At 38.7% G+C, this 19,666-nt stretch overlaps 1 protein-coding gene across 1 annotated transcript in view; it reads left to right on the forward strand.

The window, feature by feature from the left end:
- Positions 1-19,666, forward strand: part of KIF26B (kinesin family member 26B) — a 272,065-nt gene that overhangs the window by 156,400 nt on the left and 95,999 nt on the right. The window contains exon 5 of the mRNA XM_083856560.1: positions 15,344-15,527. Within this exon, the coding sequence (XP_083712686.1) occupies positions 15,344-15,527 (184 nt within the window). The remainder of the gene's footprint in view (positions 1-15,343; positions 15,528-19,666) is intronic.

Raw genomic sequence — 19,666 nt, forward strand, 5'->3', positions numbered from 1 at the left:
GGAGACTACAGCTCTAACTAAGAACATCTAAGCAAAATGTTTTGTTATCAGACACAAAGAAAAGTTTCTTGCATTTGATTTTCTAACCATAATGTAGTAACGATAACGATGGAATAGAAGGCAATATAATTAATGTGATTATAGTTATTTGGATGGGGAACTGGAGGAGTTTTATTACCTTCTTTGCTTCTTTTCTAAATTTCAATATGCCCATTTAAAAAGTATAATCAGAGCAATATGTTTCCTTGGTTTAAACATTAGTCACTATGAAGAGTTCCTAACACTGGCATATACAGAGGCTTTTTCATGGAGGGTGGCTTTAATATTACATGCATAAGATGTGCCTAAATGGGTGTTTCTCTTTTTGAGTCAGCATACTAGGAACTAAATGGATAAAAACTGGTAAAGCATTACATCGACGTGTAGTAATATTCAGTTATTGCAAGTTTCAATATTATTTATATCTTTATTAGCTGCCCTAACATTCATCCTTTCATCTTTTTTTTTCTGCTATTTTAGCACTCATTCATGGATTAGGAAGCTTTTAGTTTTGTATCTAATGGGGATAAAGAGTGGGACAATTTTCAAACTCTCCATGAAACAGCTGCTATGAAATCACACAGAAGTATTTGGAGCAAAGCTAACTTAGATTTCCTGAAAATTTGCCCCAGATGTGTTATGCACAGTTACATCTTAATGCCTAAATTATGTTTTCTTTTCTTGAGGTTTGCAAAGTTTCTATGCAGCATTGCTTTTCTGGATATGGGCTATTTCTGATTTATACACCTGCATGGCCCTGGGAGAAGCAGATGGTGGTTGGTTGGGGTAAAGCTCCATAAACCTGGGTAATGTCCATATAATTCCTCCTTTAATTCTTATCAGGCTAGCAAAGTAGCTATATGAATAACTGTTTTTTGGATTGGCATCAGAAATGAAACTATCAAAATTCTGGTTTGAATTAGACACAGCACTCTTTGTAACCAGTAACAGACAATTTTATTTCTTTTTACATATATGCTAAAGCTTAAAATAAAATGCATGCGTGATTTTAAGACACGGAAGTGTTTTACTGGTCTTCTTAAAATTCTGGTACATCCTTTTGTCCTAAACACTGTCTGTGACCAAAGCTATTAGCCAAATTCTAACCCCTAAACTAGAAACCAAAGAAACTGAGGTTTCCATCCAGAACCTGTGGCTGTTCTTGCAGAGAGAAAAGGTAGAAAAAAGGTACCACAACCTTGAGAGACCCTTCTAGTTTCCTGCTAAATTGTACATGGACAGCTGATGCTTCACTCCATAGCTTTTGGACAGAAAAGTGCTCCTTTGCCAAGGAGCAGCCACCTGTCCCTCGCCTCCCTGAGAGTGTGTATTCCTGCTCTGAAGAATTCAGACCAATGATGGTGGTTAGTGCCTATAAATACCGCAGACTGATCGCCACCCTCATGTCTGAGCTTGCCATTTGCAAAAGAATTAAAAAAGAAAATCTATTTTCCTCTCAGCTTTGGAATGATTTAGATATTAAGTAGGCTTAATCTCCATGGCACTTTCTTCCTCTAATTCAACCTGCAAGGATTTATATAACCACCATTATTACAGACTAATTAAAACTAACAGTCTTCAAATGGTGTCACATACTTCTTTATACTTCCTTTGCTTGTGGCACTGTGGCAGACGGTGCTCAAGAATCCAGAATAATTGTTATATAAGATGCCTCCTTAAAATAGACTGCTGAGAGACTTCTTGAGTTGGTGCTTTTTTTTTCTTCCTCTCAACCAGCTTCACAATATCACTGTGCTGTCAATGTGACTGCCTGCCTGCTTCTGCTATAATCTTATTTAGTCTTGATAGAAAAGAACATGAAAACAAGCTTTGTTTTAGTCATTCCATGCTTTCCTGTGGCATCAGATAGAGAAGGGGAAATGGCATGGTCACATGCCCTATATTTATTCTCCTTTAATTACTAAATGCCTTGCTCTTTGAAGTTCTCATGATAGTGAGTTTATCTGCAGCAAAGGCAGCCAGCTTCTCTCTGCCTGTGAGCCAGTTTTACTCCCAGCCAGGTGTTCAAGGGCAGATGCAATTCAGTCATGCTTGAAAAAATTCTGTATCTTGCTTGGTAAATAATGATAGTGTAATCATGTCTTGCCCTCCTAACACACATTGTGGTAACCCCAGTTTGGCTGGCTGCCTCTCCAGCCAGCTTTCCTGGGAGCCTCCTAAGAATTGTATTGATGTGCTCCATGCATGAGCTGGTTGCCTTGTGTTCTAACTTTAGGGGTTTCTGTAGTCTCCTTCTTCAAGAGAATGAATATTTTGTGCTTCTTTTTCTTTCAGCAGCAATACAGGGCATACATCATGGTACTGGATCTGGTCCTCAGACAGGAACTGCTGTTATAATTTGGAAAATGCCTGTTTCTGAAATTTGTCCAGCCCCTTAAGGTCCCATTAGTCTCAGTAGGAGCTAAGGGCATGCATCACATACCCCAGGAGATGCCTGGGTCCTTGCAAAATTGAACTTGCAGAAGAAATTTATCATACATTTAGAAACAAATGACCCAAGATTGGCCTCAGTGAGCTTTGGAGCACGATTGTATCTCCAGAGAGTCGTTGAAACTGCCCCTTATATTATTGATTTGAATTTAATGTCATCAGAATGTGTTTCCTTGCAGTGTTAGATGTGTGAAATATAACCATGCAAAAAGATCCCACAGATACACTATTCCTCCTGGTACTAACTGTGTCACATAGTCCATGGGTCTTCCTTCCATATCTTCATTTTCAGAGATAGGTATCTAGAACAGAAAATAAATCCAATGGGGACTATCAATGCTCTCTAGCTGGGGAAACAGAATAGCAAATTAAAGTCTAAGTTGATGCAGTGGGCAGGAGCTAATTGTAAAATAAAGACTGTAACAACCCCCCTGAGTGGGCATTGGACTGTTGGTGATGAGTCAAATGCATTTCGTCTGCCTGCTGTGCTTTTGATAGTACCTGTTTAAGTGGATTGATGTAACCAGACAAAGAGAAAAACAGGTAACACAACAGATGGAAAATAGCTACAAGAGAAGATAATAAAATGAAGGGAAAAGGAAGTTCAGTGGTATCGATGACTGAAAAGGAGAGATCTGTGGCCAGTGGCTTTGTCTGGTGTGGAGCTGTGCTGTCCCAGCTCAGGTGTGAAGCAGTGTGATGGTGTTTGTTCACACTAACAAAGCCCCAAATTGATTCCCTCTCCTGTGCTCCACAGTTTTTCTTCTTTGGTTTCTGCATGCAGGACTTCTGTGGGTGTTGATCTGTGCAGGGAAAGTGAACTTGGCTGTATTGCATGTGTGTGTTCATATATATATATATACGTATACAAAGCAACAATTTTTGTTAGGGGGCACATTTCTTTTTTGCCAAAATAATTGTATCAGTAGAGCTGCTCTTGAGTAATTGCAAATTTTATCATTAGGTCATATTTTACATTGTATTTCCTTATTTCCCATGCTGTTTAGGAATAAACTGACCAGAATAAATACTTTCACACTAAGAAGGTCATTTGCTGTAAGTCTACTGTTGAAATTACAGTGGGATAACTTATGTTTAGGAAGTGGTATACAAAATGTGTATTTATGTGGCTTGTCTGTTTGTGTCAGCTTTGCAGTGCTTTTGCATTGTGACACACAGTCTATGGCTTTCCCACTGAAGCACCATATCAGGGAAAAGCATAAAGTTTATATTTAGAAATCTATTATTTCTTGTGGTGTAAAAAGATTGTGTTATCAGCTACTTGAAGCTAAAGCACTTTAAACCCCTCTTGCCCCCCAATATTTGTCAGTCTGAGTTGTAACATTCATTCTTGAATGACTGCTTGAATGAGGCTACTTCAGTGATGACCACAGTTTATGGTGATATTGCAAGTGGGTAAAACAGAAGATTTACTAAAAATAACCTAATTTTGGGGAGCATGACCTTGTGTGTGGCTGTTTACAAAGCTGTGCAGAGCCCCACTCTTTACTGTGAGTTTAATGTGTCCTGTTTTAGATAAAATACTAGTGTTAAACTCTGCATCTCAGTGAGAGGGTGCAGGGTGGAGTTTTTGGTTGTGAGAAATCAAAGTGCTATGATATGCTGAGATCTGCAGAGAGCCTTTTAAAGAGGGCTGATTGCAAGCTGCATTGGCTGGGTACTAGGTCACAGAATAATCAGGGTGGGAGTGTGAGGGGACAGTCTGCTTGAGGCTCCTCAGAGAGTACTGTAGAGGTTTGTTATGAGCCCAAGAAGCCTAAACTGATAAAGCTAGGCAGCTTGAATAACTCCAAAATGGATCAATATTTTCTAGACTGAATAATATTTTCATTTTATTCTGAAGCTTCAACAGAAATACGTTTCACTGTGAAGGAGCTGGGGAATTCTTCAATTCAAAGAGGCAATCCCAGACATGCCAGATCAGTTAGTCAGCTTAATTTTAACTACACTACCCAGTCAATAAGGCTTCCATCCTCTCTTGTTTAAATTAGATAAAAGCATTTCAAGCAAGAGCAGAATCTTGTGATGTTGGAAATGAAATTCTGCGTTTTATTTTCTGGCCAGTTTAGGTTATTTGAAATGACCGATATACCGAATATGTGAGTGTGATCAGATTTCCAGAATGGAAAATAATGACTTCTCTTTCTGCCTACCCAGGGTGAGGGAGCATTTGGCCTGCTTATGCCTTGCTGCAGGTGGCTGTAGTAGGGTAAAAGAAACAGATTAATCTCTCTGTTACCATCTGCTCTGGAAGGCAACCTATACTCAATTTTTTTTTGTATGCAGAAAGTGCTCTCTTCTTCTCCTGTCCTCTGTCCAGTATAAAAGAAATACAGTGAGAAATACAGTTTGTGTCTTACTCTTAGAGGGGCCCATGTACATTTTAAGAGTCAAAAGATTTTTCTGGGTAGTGTTACCTCTTATATTTGTAATACCTACCATGGACCCAGGAGACTCAGAGACTTCAGTCCCTCTGGTGTTATGGAAGAGCAGAGAAGATCCTTTCTAATTCCTCTGGTATCCCTCCCACACTGCACCCCTCACTCTCAGCTGTATTTCAGCAATATTGTACAGGAGTTACTGGCACTTTATTCAGGTGGAACAGAGGTGCAAATATTGGTGCTATCAACAAATCACAAAAGAGATTGAGATCCAAGGAAAATCAAACAGCAAATGCATTTCCCTGCCTTTTATATATGAAACAGGATGAGTTTAGAGAAACATTTTTGCATAAAATTTTGAGCCATTTAAAATTGCTTATTTTTACACTTCTGGAGGTATTTTCAAAAATTTGCTTCTGCTAAGAAACAAACTTGTTCAGTGTAGCAGTTCATCCACCTAGCTGAGAAGGGCTCTCAGACTGGAAATTAATTGGCTTTCACTGAAATTTGAACAGGTAATAAGCAATAAGCTGCGGATTAAAGGCTTTACATGTCATAAATTCTGCTTTTTGGTGCCTGTGCCACACATCTGTACAGTTCAATTCTTCCTGGCAATGCCTTACTACTCTGTGTGGTGTATTTAATTTCATGGGGGTTTTTTGAATTTCACTTTACTGGAAATAAAAAAAAAAAAAAGAACAAAAAGTTTGTTTTAAAAATACTAGTAATTGCCAACACTAATAGTGTTTTCCAGTTTCATAATTTTTCATAATCATTCTGCAGCATGATTAAAGTAGGTTAAATATTAAGGTCAGCTCCCAAAGGAGGTGGGGTCCAAGCCAGCAGAATGCTGAGCATTCCTGCAAGAGGCTGGGCACATGGGACTTCCCCTGCAAATGGCAGGATATTAGGACATTTAGTGTTGTGTAGAATTACTGCCTGAATCTTCAGCAGACAGAGAGAGAAGGTCTTATCAGAAAACGTTGAAGGTGATGTGGGTGAAATTTGTGTCCATTTTTTTTTTTAATAGCAAAAAATGTGGATTTCATTCAAGCAAAATCCATCAGGTTCTGCTGATTAGCTAATGTCCTGCCAGAAAGTAAAGAATAATCAAGAAGTTTTACAATGTGTTTGGGTTACAGCCTTGCAAAAAGAAGTAGCTATTACCTTTTTCAGTTTGGAATCATGGTTTGACATTTCTCCACTTATATTTAGATTAAAATTCTAAAAATTAAAGCTTTAATCTTGAATTCCATAAATTTCTGAGACTGAGGCCAAGTGATTCTGTTGAAAATTTTCAGAGAAAGTACATTTGGAAAGAAAAAATACACATTTGCATTAACATTTTTTTTCATAGCCTCATTGGGCCATAGAGGCTGGAGAGCACCTCAGGATGTTTCTACCAACTTTTTGCTCAAGGCACACTCAGCTCTGAGATCATATACATTGCCTGGGGGCTTTTACCCATTTGGGTCTTAAAATTCCCCAAGCACAAAAACTTCACAGCGTTGCTTGGCCGCCCTCAGGGTGAAAAAGCTTTTCCTTATACCGTGTCCAAACTCCTTTTGCTTCAACATGTGCCCACAGGAGCTCCTGTTCTCCTTCCATAGCCTGGTATGGAGCACAAGTCCATCATCTGAGTACCCTCCTGGTGGGGATGCTGTTAGGCATCTCCAAAACCACTGTAACTATTTGTGTAAATCTGCCAAGAAAATCTAGATGAATTTACTATTTCCCACCATTCATGACTTTCTTTGTGCTTCAGCCCATCTCTAGGAAGGTGAGATCATAACATTTCTTTCTTTTGTTTTGTCTATTTTGCTTATAAGCTGTTGGGACTGGACTGATTTTAGTCTGCTAAGAGGAGGACCTCAGACTTGGACCATAGCATGTTATTTATAGTAATTGTTGTAGTCTTCAGTAGCTGAAAACAACTTCTATCAATGAATTATCACCATCTCCTGGTGAGGACTTCAATAAGTACAAAGCAAAACTAACAGGAACTCTTAGAGGAAATATTTTTTACTACGACAAGAGATGGCTTTTTAGAGCTGGGCTTAAGTGCATTGAATTTCAGTGCATCTGCCTTGTCAGAATAATTTACCATTTGTATGCTGGTGTTATTTTAAATGTGCTGACCTCAAAAATATTGATGAGGCAAAACCCCCTGTAAAACATACCTGCCTTTTAACCTTTTTATGGTCCTGCCAACCGGAAAGGTAAACAATGACAAAATGGACTGTGAATCTGTGTGCTGGCTGCTTTTCCTCCTGGTGTTATGAGAGGTTTTTGCTGAATGGGACAGATATGAAGCAGAATAGCTTCCTGCACAGTATGTGGTCAGGCTTTAGCATTCAAGGTAATAGAATAACTGTAATCATATAAGCTCCATAAAACTTACAGCTTAAGAATTTTCTTTATGTGATTTTGAGGACTGTTATTAAATGGCCAGTGGTTTGTGGGCCCCACATTGCAAAGCTCTTGTTAGTCATGTTTTTGAGCTGTCATGGCTACTGATGAGGAAAGTCAGCTAGGGGCTGGCTAACCAGGAGTCCAGTCCAATGGTTTGGCATTTCTTGTGTTATCTCACACGTAGGGAAAATCCTGCCGGCTATTACTTAGGGAACTTTCATGAGAAGGCAGTGAAATGCCTTTGGTGTTTTACATTTAACGACTGTAGGGTCTGTATATGTTTCTTGTTGTACACAGTAATGCTACAAAGATAAAACAGTGCACATCTCCTTCCTTATTACTTTGTGGCAATGCTGGTGCCTTGCAAAACAAATTGTCAGTATGAATAGGCAATACTTCTTAACACCTAAAGGCTGAGCTGGATGGAGCCTTTCTCTGACCTTTCCTTGGAAGATACCAGAGCCCTTGCCCTCAGCTCTGTGTGACTGAAATAAAGGCTACTCTGGTCTGAAAATGGTTGTCAAGTAAACATGGTGGTAAGTGATAAAGACATTTGAATTAATTTGAATTATAGTAAATATATCTATTTTTCTTCCTATGTTAAAGTAGTGCTAAACATCTTTATTTTATCCAAGTATAATGAGTCAGCTTGCTTCATGCATTAAGCATGCAGTGACACATATCCAGTTGATCCTCAGAGTTTTCCAAGAAAAGGATAACGTGAGAGCACTGTCATCTGTCTGACTACCATTTTTTATAAAACCTTTCTTCATAGAGAAAAATAAGCTAGATTAATAGTAGAAAAAACCTTTACCCACTCTTTAAAAAAATCAGCTAGTTATTTCTCTTCTTTCTTTGATTGCCAACAATTTTTCATATGGTTGGGTTCTTCTGCTGATTACCAAAATCATTCTTTTCTCCAAAAATACAAGTTTATTATGTGTGTCTGCAGTCAATAATACAGCAGAAAAGGTGAATTTGGTAATTTTTGTCATGTGTGTGATCACTACCTTGGTCGGTAATGCCTGAAATTTAGGAACCTGAAATTTAAGAGAAGAGAATGAGGAGAAAAAGAAAGCAAAGTAATCAGAAATTATCTTTCTCTAGCTAAATGTATCAAGATATTGAGTAAAGATGTAGTTTTCTTGATAGGTACTATTGAAGGACAGGGACATGAGCTCTTGTAGAAATTCCAAATGTGATGGTTCATTTGAGTTGTTATGTTTTTTGCCAACATTACCTTTATGCATGAGTGCTAATGAATGATCCTGTTGCCAAAGGCAGAAAGGCATCTGTCACCGAATCAGAGTTTTCCAGGAACTTATAGGTTAGATAAAAAGATCTCTGCTGCAATACAGTGCTACCTGGTGAAGAGAGTGTTGTGAATCAAACAGTAATGACAAGACAAGGGGTTTGTTTCAGATCTTGTCATATCCTTCTCTGAAACTGGGAGCTTCCTTCAAATAACAACTGTGTAGAATATAAGTCCTCTGTCCCACAATACAGTTGTGTAGAACTTTGAGCTTCTCATTAAGCTATCAGTCTGCAAGCATATTCTTCATTTTTGTTTTGATGCAATCTAGGAGCAGCTCTGTTGCCAGTGGATTGACTCAACTTTGAAGCTGATCTAAGAGCATGTCTGTGCTGTTAATTTCACTGAGTTTACCTGTGGTCCTCAGCTTTTATGAGACCTATCCTGAATAAAGTTTGAAGTGCTATTTTGACTCTTCTAGAATTAAATAAGTTAAAAATAGTGAGTTTCTTGGCAGTTTCAGTACAGTTCCTTGGGAGAGTGCAGTCAATAAAGCATTGTGGCCAAAATATCTGAACTGCCACCCAAGATGTGAAAGATTACAGCCTGGACAGCTTTATTGTTGCTATGAAATTGAATGCATGCATAAAAATAAAGAGAACAATAAGGGGCAAGTGTTTACTGGGCATTAGAGAGATGTTTATTATACCTTCTACAGAATAAGCAGAAAGCTCAAATTATCTCCAGATTTTAAAGGCATTGTAAAACAATTAAACACAAATACAAAGAATCTTACTGGAACTACAAATCCTGAAAATGTTCCTCTGAGGATCTTTATTTCATTCCTTACATATCTTACTAGGCTGCAACACCACAGCCCTGGGTTTGGCCACCCTGAGAATTAAAGTAGAATAAATTTGTCCTGATTCTTGTTTATAGCTTGTAGCTTCCTGTTGGAAGGCAGGGAATGAGGACTGAGAAGGGACATGGCAAGCCAGCTGCAAGATTTATCACTCTGTCTTTTTGCTTTCACTCTGGGTGAGAAAAACTGTTCCATGTAGAGCTATGAGGAGAAGCTCTTGGAGGCTGTTCTTGCTTCTTGAACAAGCTTCCCAGGTGGCACCCCCTGGTTCACAGCAGATGGTGGAGGAGTGGCAGAACAAGCTGCTAGCTTGTGGGCTAAACATCCTCTAAAGCATCTTTCTGCTCTTTGCTTTAGGAGATGCAAGGTAAGGCATGGTAGAGGAAGCCATGGCTCCTGGCCAGTTTGTTGCCCTCCAGATAGAAATATGAGATTTATATGAAACCACGTTTCATACCACATGCCTCAGATTTTAAGGCTGGGAAAGACCTTGCCATGGTAATTCAGGCGTGTTAGCCATGTCAAATAAGGATGATTTAAAACACCCTTGGCACAAGCCCATTTAGGAGGTCAAAGCAGTAGCAGCCAAGCCAAAATAAATGTGAGGAAAGAAGCAAGAGAGGGAAAGGAAGTATGCAGACAGGGCAGTGGCAGGTGTGGGGTCTCCCCTTTTGGTGGTAATAGTCAGGTCAGCCTGGCTGTAATGTCACCTTACTGAGCCTGCATCACCTATGCAGGTGAATGGAAGAAAAAGAATCAATTTTGGTGAAAATTCAGAGAAGGTAGGTTAGATCTCTATAATCAGAAAATGTGAACATCCCATTTAGTCCACTCTGTCTAGTTTGTACGGACAGCATATAGGTGATACAATTCAGTAATGAAAGATTCCAGACAAAGCACTGTTTAGGGACCCTGTGTGACTGAAAATCAAGACTGGCTTTTCTCACAGAACATGAATCTGCATGGTTGTAAATTTGCTGTATCCTATTGGTTTTTACCTTCCAGCTACATGAAGACTTTTATATGATACGATGACTCATTTAATATAAACATATTTACCCAAAGCAGAAAAGACACTTGGAAACCACGTTGGCAAACATTGTTTGGAAATAATCAAAACTAATGGCAGGATTCCAGTGTACCTTTGTTTGACATTCTATCAGTGTTGTGGTTTAACCCCAGCCAGCTGCCAAGCCCCAGGCAGCCACTCGCTCTTTCCCCCACCAGTGGGACTGGGAAGAGAATAGGAAGGGTAAAAATGAGAAAACTTGTGGGTTGAGATAAGGACACTTTAATAGGGAAATCAAAAGCCACACACACAGGCAAAGTAAAACAAGGAATTAATTCAGTGGTTCCCATGGGCAAGCAGGTGTTCAGCCAGCTTCAGGAGAGCAGGGCCCCATCATACATAATCGTCACTTGGGAGGACAAACACCAACATTCCGAACATTCCACCCCTTCCTCCTTCTTCCCCCCACTTTTTATACTGAGCATGATGCCATTTGGTCTGGAATATCCCTTTGGCCAGTCTGGGTCACCTGTCCCAGCTGTGTCTCCTCCTGAACTCCCATGCACCCCCAACCTCCTCACCAGTGTGGGTGGCTGTAGGAAAAGCAGCAAAGGCCTTGGCTCTGTGTAAGCCCTGCTCAGCAATCACAAAAACAGCTCTGTACTATCTACCCTGTGTTCAGTACAAACCCAGAACACAGCCCCACAGCAGCCACTGGGAAGAAAATTAGCTCTACCCAACTGAAACCAGCACAGTCCATTAACTAAAATATTGCATAGATTACATCTTACTTTGTAGGTGATACTCAAAAAGTTCTGCTTTTTTTTTCTACAAGAGGAATAATGTCTTGGGTTAGGAAAAAAAGAAAAAAGAAAAAAAGAAAACATCAATACAGCTGTTGTTTTGAGGGTGTGGCTGGATAATGGTGTCTTTCACTTATAGGGGTTTAACCTGTGACCATAGAGTATGGGTGTTTCATGCTGGGTAACCAACACTGCTGATCACAGATATTTTGGTCTACTTTGTAGCTGGTGATAGAGCTGCACAAATACGCTTAGAGAGTTTGCTCAAAAGACTGATTTCCAAACTAAACTTCCATCTGTTTTCCAACATACATTAAGATACAGCAGGCAAGGCATTTTGGGTAAGTAAAGGTAGTGTTTTAATTGCTAGGGAAGGTCATTAACCTACTTTGGGACTTTCAAATCAAGGTTCTGGTAAGTCATCCCTTGCACAGATAAAGTTGATTCCTTACTCCTTGAATGGTGTACCCAGCCAAGATATTTTTATTATAAAATGGGATGTATATCTCCAAATAGAGAAGAAAAAATAGATTTTTAGTTCAAATTAGAATTGTAAATATTTACAACAAAATTAGTTAATATATGGCTGTTTAGCATCCACAGCTTGTGAGTAATTTCCTCTGTGGAAAATAGGATATGAACATGAAATTTCAGTTCCTATTTTGATAGAGAAACTCATATACCAGCTCAGTAGCCTCTGTGATGGAATTTTGTTTCCAAGGGTAATTAGTACTGGATGCATCTTGGTGTAGTATGATCTTTGCCGACACAAGTGTGAATAATATTTTAAATATCCACTTAATGTTCCATCCCCGTCTGGACCTAATGAACCTAGTGGGCCTACTGACCTCTACTTTGACATTCCTAAAGTTTTACCTTGTCTTGAGTGATGTGTTGCTGAAAAAGAAAATTTCTTTTATCAAGCTAAACAAGTATCCCTTGAATTTTGTTAGCATTAATTTAGAAGCCTGTGTTTGAAAATCCCAGCCTGCTTGTAAAGTTTTAAGGGGAAGAAATATATCACCATTTCTGCATAGGTGGGGTGTGAAAACTATTCTGATTGCCCAAAGATATACATCATTAAAGTTTTATTTTATAAAACAAAAATCAGAGAATGTCCTTTCAAGAAATTATCTCAGTTTTTGCTATGGATCAGGTGGTCTTTCAAAGCAGTTCCCCTTTCCTGCCAGGGCAATGTATTAGTTTTATTTGGATTGAACTTTTATCAGCTTTCTAATGTCCCTCCTGCAAGTTCAGCTCTTGATCTTGTGATTATTTCCTCTGCCAGAAATCTTGTAAGCCTTCAAAAAGTTTCCAGCTGCTTGTTTGCATCAGGACTCTCAGGAAAGAAATAGTCCAAATTATCTGAAGGCATTAATCCAAAATGTATTAGCTAAACTGGATTAAATATGTATTCTTTTGGAAGGTAATTTGGTAAAATGACATTAAAGACAGTTGTGTTGTAAATGAGTATGTTCACACAGTGGTCTGATGCAGTTTAAATTATGCCCTTCGAAAATTGAATTTGGCTCAAGTTCCTTGTGCGTCTCTGTGGACGCAATCCCTACCACAGCCATACCACACACAGTGGGGAAGTGGTTTGCAATGCACTGGAGCCCCCTGCACAGCCCTGCATATTCCATAGCTGATATCACTTGGCCCAAGTGGGAGCTAATATAACCTGGAGAATGATCAGCTTATTGTCAGTACATAAAGCCACGCTGCCATCACTGCCATCACCATTACTGCAGCAGTATGCAGAGTCTCAAGTGGAAATCAGAGCCCTATTATACTAGATATTAAATGAAAAAAATAAAATAGCTGGCTTCTGTACAGAGAGCAGAGTCTAAAGAGCTGCTGGCAGAGCTGTGCAGGCTGTGAGCTGCGCTGCCCTCAGGTCTCCCAGGGTCCAGCCTGGTGCTTTGCCTGAGGAGTCTGGTGATCCAGAGAGTCTGCACGAGAGAACCAGGCCTCTGACTTGCCTGGAAAGGTAAAATATGTGAATTTTTAATCTCCTGTGCTAGATCACAGGGCCAAATCAGTGTCAGCTGGCATGAACAGCTGTGTTTGGAGCAATGCTAGCTGCTCAGGCTGAAGGATATTGCTCACGCAAATGTACTCACAGGAAAGCCACAGCATTTTTGTCATATTGTAGCCTACATATGGTTAAATTATCCTTCTCTTCCCAATTAAATACTCTGGGAATTACCTGATGTTTATTGCCTTTTTCATCCCCTTCAAAATTCAGTCCAGTCTGATAGGGCTTGTAAATGATGCTCTAGCCTGCCAAGCATTGATTTCTTCTACTTGGGGAATAACAGAGAACCCCATGTAGCTGTGAGAAATAATTCATTGTTTTTCATGCATTTTTCCAGTCTCAGGCCAAAAATCTAAGGAAAATGCAGGTTATTCCATTTGTATGCAATCTCATAGGTTATAACTGTCAAACTATAATACAGTTCCAAGATTTTGAAAAGGCCAGGTGCCTCCAACAATGTGTTTTCTTTAAGAAAATGTCGGCTGTGTCCTTGGTTGGGTCAAGAAGTGGTTTGTATTACACTGTCAGCTTTGTAAGAAGAACAGCAGATTCTGGAGGAGCATTTAGTGGCAAGAGGGATAATGGCTCTGTCAGTCAATTCAGAAAACAGCTTTTAGGAAATACATTTTCACCAGGGCATGAGTCAGTGAGACCAGACAGATGACCATAGTAGATGGAGCCACTTCCTATATTTCAAACTGGACTAATGAGCCTGACCACAGGGGTAAAGCTTTCAGTATGTTTGACCACCATTTACAATTTCAGTTGTTACACATAGAGTACAAGATTTTTCTTAAAATAATTTTATAGTGAGACTAAGATGTACATAAGATCTTGATTCAGCATGGACAACTTCATAAAAGTGTTAGTGATACATATTGAAATATGTGTGTATGTATGTGCATGTGTATCAGTCTTTCTTCCCTGACTCCTTTGGGTAAAATGATGTCGTTACTTTTGTAAGTTTTGAGTCAGATAATATAAACTAATACCAGTATAATGGTGCTAAAGCTTCCTAAAACTTAGAAGGATTTATAATTACTGGTCTTGAGTGATGCACTTCAGCAAAGTAAGGAGAGCTACTGTCAGCACAGATTGCTTTTATACATATATTAAGTCCCAATTTGTCTGCCAAAGCAAACAAAATTGTTCTATCCATCTCTCCTTTGAGTTGGTACTCCTGCTGACCTGCTCTGTTTAAAGTGCTCTGGTTTGCAGAAGGGAAACCGTGGGGCAGCATGATTAATATTGATGTTATCCCTGGGCAGTGGCAGGATGCACAAGTGTTGGAACAAACCAGCTGCAACAAAGACTTGAATGTTGCATTATCTCTCAAAATAAAACATTTTGCAAAACAAAAGTACTGAATGTGTCTGCTCCAGAAAAGCTTAGCTTTTTAATCAAACCCTATACAAACTTCAGCATTCTTATACGAGAAGTCTGTACTAATAAAAACAGTCTTCACTGTTTCCCCTGTTTAGTGGTTAATGCAGCTGGAGTTTGTATGATTGTCTCCATCTCATCACAAACAGCAGTATTTTCATTGGTCTACATTTGTTCAGGTTTTAAACTGGCTTATATTTTAAGAAGTGATAAAAGTTTTGAATAGCTAGTGCAAGGCTTCTTACACCTCAGCAGAGTCACCTGAGCATTTATCACTAATTAACTCTCCACAAGTATTCATTTTCTAATCAGTGACCTATGCATGAGGCACAATTCTCTGTGAATATTGAGAGAAAGAGAATTCTCTCTTTCATAATTTTAAAACAGAAATTGCCATATAGCTCATTGGTTGGAGTTTGGAGCTTTCTTGCAGGCTGAATTTTTCAATAGATAAAATAGTGACAGAAGCCTGGTTGTGACCCTACTTAATGAAGACTCTAAATTTGGAGCAGCTTTGTGATCAATGGCATTAAAATAGCACTAAGGAGGGAAGAACAAGAATTATAAAACAATCAGGATCAATGAGGTAAAAATTGAGAGCCTACTTAAATAGTAATCTGATAAATATTTTTATTTGTTCTTGTTGATGAGTTTGAGGTTGTTTTAGCTTACTGTTTTCATTTTTCCCACAGAGCTGCTCAGAAATTAAACCTGTCTTCCAAAAAGAAGAAGCACAAGCCTTCTGCGTCATCTGTTCCTGAATCTCCTCTCTTCACTACCTGCTTCAGCAGTATCCTTCAGACCTCGCCACCCCCTGCACCACCATGTTTGTTGAGGGCGGTCAGCAAAGTGAAAGACACTCCTGGTTTGGGCAAGGTAAGCCTTACAAATATCACTAAAATACTGATTTTATTTGGGAGAAGATTTTATCTGTGTGCAACACATTAAGGGAACTGAGAAACCATGTCCTTTCTCAGTTGGCTTTGCAGTAGCTGGTTCCTGAACACATATAAAAAGGCCTAACAACTTGAGTTAACTAATACAAGTGAATTTCTAATAAACTTGACTTAACAAAGACTGGCCTAATTGTGCAGCAGTAATACATTCAAAGCCCAGCTACACTAATTCACCTGCATTGGGACCACAGTGCTACTGGGTGGAGTTAATGTCCATTCTGCCAGGAGGTAATATCCATTCTGGGTTTCGGGAGCAGTTGTCTCTGTGGCTGTGTATAAACTGCATAGGGGTTGCTTACTATGCCATATTTTCTGTTTCTGATCCCTTTGCTTTCCAGACTGGTGTCTTGGCTGGACACACTGTAATTTGCTTCTGGCTTGTGTTGGCTGGCTTTCTTCCAGTATATTTACCTGAGCAAAACCCATGCTGATAATGATAAATTGCTCCTTTTTCCTTCTGTCATATTATTTCCTCCTGTTCTGCATAATCGTTCCTTCTTAAAATGCTGTTTAGATGCACACTTAGGTTGAGGTATGGAGGAGGTGGGTATATAGTTTGCTGTTGCTTTGTAGTTTGTCTGAGTGTCCCTTCCCATTTTCCCTGTACAAGTAGAGAGCCTGGCATAATGTATCTGGGAATATGCCCATGCAGTTGCTGAGAAAACAGTTTGCTTTCATCAAGGTACTTTCTTATGCAAGCATCTGTGTGCACGGCATTTCCACATTCCTTGAATACTAAGCAATGACAATGAATTTGGTGGAAGTTTTTGTTTAGAAGAGAAATTTTAATGGATAATCTAGGACTGCTGAGCATAGGATGGGCTTCAGAACTTCCGCTGCTGATTTTGGATACTCACTTTCTTATATTGTATGGTTCCAAGGGTCTCCTTTCAAAGAACAATGGTACTACTTTCATGGCTGGTTTAATGCCTGTTTGAAAAGAGATTCCTTGTGCATAAGGCTTCCTTCCTTTCTTCTGGCCTGGTAGATGGGAAGAAATGTAGGAATATGCCATGATCTTATAAAACTTTAGTAGGGATGTGTGTTCTGACTTCAGTGGGGGAAAGAGGAGTTAACTTGAACCTGTTCCTTGTTGCATGAAGTTGCTACAGAATAGATTAACAATAGAAGCCATCCTCTCAGGAGTCTTACTTTTCTGTGTGCGAGATGAGTTACATCTGAATAAAAATTCCATTGAGGAATAATTAAGGGTGTGTTCTTGGAAACAGGGGCTCATCTCCCATCTTGGACTGTGTCAGCACTTTTCCTGATTATTATTTTCACATGTCCCAAGGAAAGGGTCTACACACAAAGATACAAACATAGTTCTGTCTTAGCATTCCAAGGTGATGTGGCCTTTCGTCTTCCTCTCCCCACTGGTTTCCAATGGAGAGGGCTTGGGAAGCAGTTTTGCAATATTCCCAAACAGATCTGTGATTTGCTTCTTCAAAACCATGTACAAGAACAGGCTCCAGGCTTTTCAGCTATGTAAGTAAAACTGAAATTTTGCAGCCCACATGATGAAGGAGGAATTTATTTTCATTTCAGACTACTGTTTCCAAACCATCAGTATGTAAGTAGCTAAGAGGTTTTAACACATTGAGACACATGCTTCTTCAAAGCAGTAAATCAAATTAGGGTATTTCATATAGTCATACTAGAGAAAATTATTTTTTTTCTGCATTTCCATTACCAAAAATATGTCTAACCTGCAGTTTCTGAGAGCCAGTTTCATTTTTCACGTTTTTGGTTTCTTTTAGGAATCACCTTATAATTATGATTTGAAGCTTGTATACTTTCATCAAAGTTTCCCATCAGTTTATCTCTGTAGCACAATTTTCAGTTTAGTATGTCAGAAATAGGCATGAGGCACAATAAGTAAATAACTTCAGGATAACAACGTAATTTATCTGTCAGACTGGGAAGTCTTTAGATGAGGTAATAGAATTTCCATCTTATTTGCTTCTAATTTTTCTCATTTATGTGTTCTGTTCAGTGAGGTTGGGATATATTTTGATAGGAGTGTGTTAAAAGCCAGTTACTTTTCTCAGCATTTTTTCTCGTATAATGTTTTCTGTAAGGGTATAAATTTATAAATTGTGAACCCGTGTGGCGGAAGTGGGTTCGTGGAAGCTAAATGTTGTTTTTGATATTTTAGGGTTTTTTCCTGTATTTAAGTAGCATTTTATGAGCAATCTCAGTGTAGTAAAACTATTTCACTTCAGGTTTGAGAGCTGGCAGTTTTCCAGTGGAGGTGGGGGTATCCAAGATATGAAGGATAGGAAGTTGGGTACATCAAAGTTTAGCCTTTCAGGGTAAATTTAATTTCACAGTTTTCTAAAATGAAATTGCAAGCAAACAGTTGCTATTTTATATTTTCCCTTCTACTAGAAATTTCAAATATTCTACTTCTCATTGCAAAATTAATTACAATGATTTATTGATTTATTTAAAATTATAGAATTTCTTACCTGTCATGTGTAGCTATATATATATATATATATATATATATATATATATATTAAGGTAAAAGAGGAAGATCTGCCTATCACAAATTTATTTAAAAGTTAAATAGTAGTTCTATTAGGATGGATATGGGTACAACCCCCCACTGACAAAGAGAGTTAGAGAGTATATATTCAGGTTGCATGCTTCATGCCTTTTCTTACAAAATGCCTTGCAAATCAAAACTGTGCCAGCCTGGACTTTGAAAGAATTGTTATTTGAAATCTGAAGTTCAGCTTCACAGAAACCAGATGATGATATTAATAATGAAATGGTGGGACTGCATAATCAGCATTTTACTTTGATGTTAGATACACCACTGAGCCTAGCAGAAGTACCACATTGTCAAAGTAAAGGATCAGATTATTTGTTGCACTCATTTTCAAATGGCTCTTCCTGATGCTAAATAAAAAGGTGTGACCCTGCTGTAAATATATTAACAGGAGTGATTTTATGGGTCATAATTTATCTGTGTACTTTGGATTTACATTTGTTGGTAGAATGAGATGATCTTGAGTGGTACTGTGGTATCCCCAGTCAGTTCTTGAGAATTTTCCTTTGGGCTGAGTGACAATCCTGCTCCATAAACTGCAACAGTTTGAGCATCATTTCTTTTCTCTCTGCTGTCTTTGGATCATCATATTCTAAGTAACAGATTGCTTTTACTGAGTTTATCCAGAGAGAGAGTGCTGCTGTTCTGGATGGCTGTACATGATGTTTCCCCAAATCTCACAGTTTTCTTAAAGATACTCCTTAAGCCTGTTGTGGCTTTCCTAACAACAAGCCAATAAGAGAGCAGAAATGTATTCTGTGCAGAAATAAGGAATTATTCCATGCCTGCACTAAGATTAACTGCTGTAAGGCCATTCTAGCAAGATCTGCTTAGATTTGCTCCCCAGTCTGCTTCCCTCTGTCCTCCCTCTATGTAGATCTCCTCTTCCATTTTCTGTCAAGCAAAATCAAAAGTAAACCAATATTTTTTGATGAAAATCTGAAATGTTCTTTCTGTGAAAGATGTTGTTTTGCTGAATCCCACATTTGACATGAAAAACAGCTGGAATGAAAAATTTTCTGCCAACCTGAATAAATAGGTTGTTTTCAGGTGGCAAGGGGTTAGGATAAATGGATGTGGTCTCTGTGCTTTCTTTCATTTATTATTTTTCTGTGTGTAGTCTTATAAGCCTCTGTCACTGAGAGGTATTTGTTATATTTGGGCAAAGATTAGTTTACTTTTCCTTATATATGTGTGTATATATCTCCTTTTGTTATTTGGTACTTGTTAATCTCAAAATAAAACAGCAGTGCTTGGGCACTAAAATCATCCCTGTGCACAAGGTTTCTACAAGGGAGAACAAGACACCATTGAACTTTCTTCAAGTAGTCTTTTCAACCTATTGAAAGAAAAACTGCAATTTGTGATTTTGTTTGCTTACTATTTTTTTGGAGCTGCAGCACTCTTGTTTACAGGGCCTAGACCTGTTTTGCTAAATTATGTGTAAATTGAGATTTAAAAAAACCCTGTTTCTGTCCAGAGCAGTTATGATCTCACTGTAG

This window comes from Zosterops lateralis, assembly GCF_965231275.1.
Source record: "Zosterops lateralis genome assembly, chromosome: 3".
In the NCBI taxonomy this organism is placed as follows: domain Eukaryota; kingdom Metazoa; phylum Chordata; class Aves; order Passeriformes; family Zosteropidae; genus Zosterops; species Zosterops lateralis.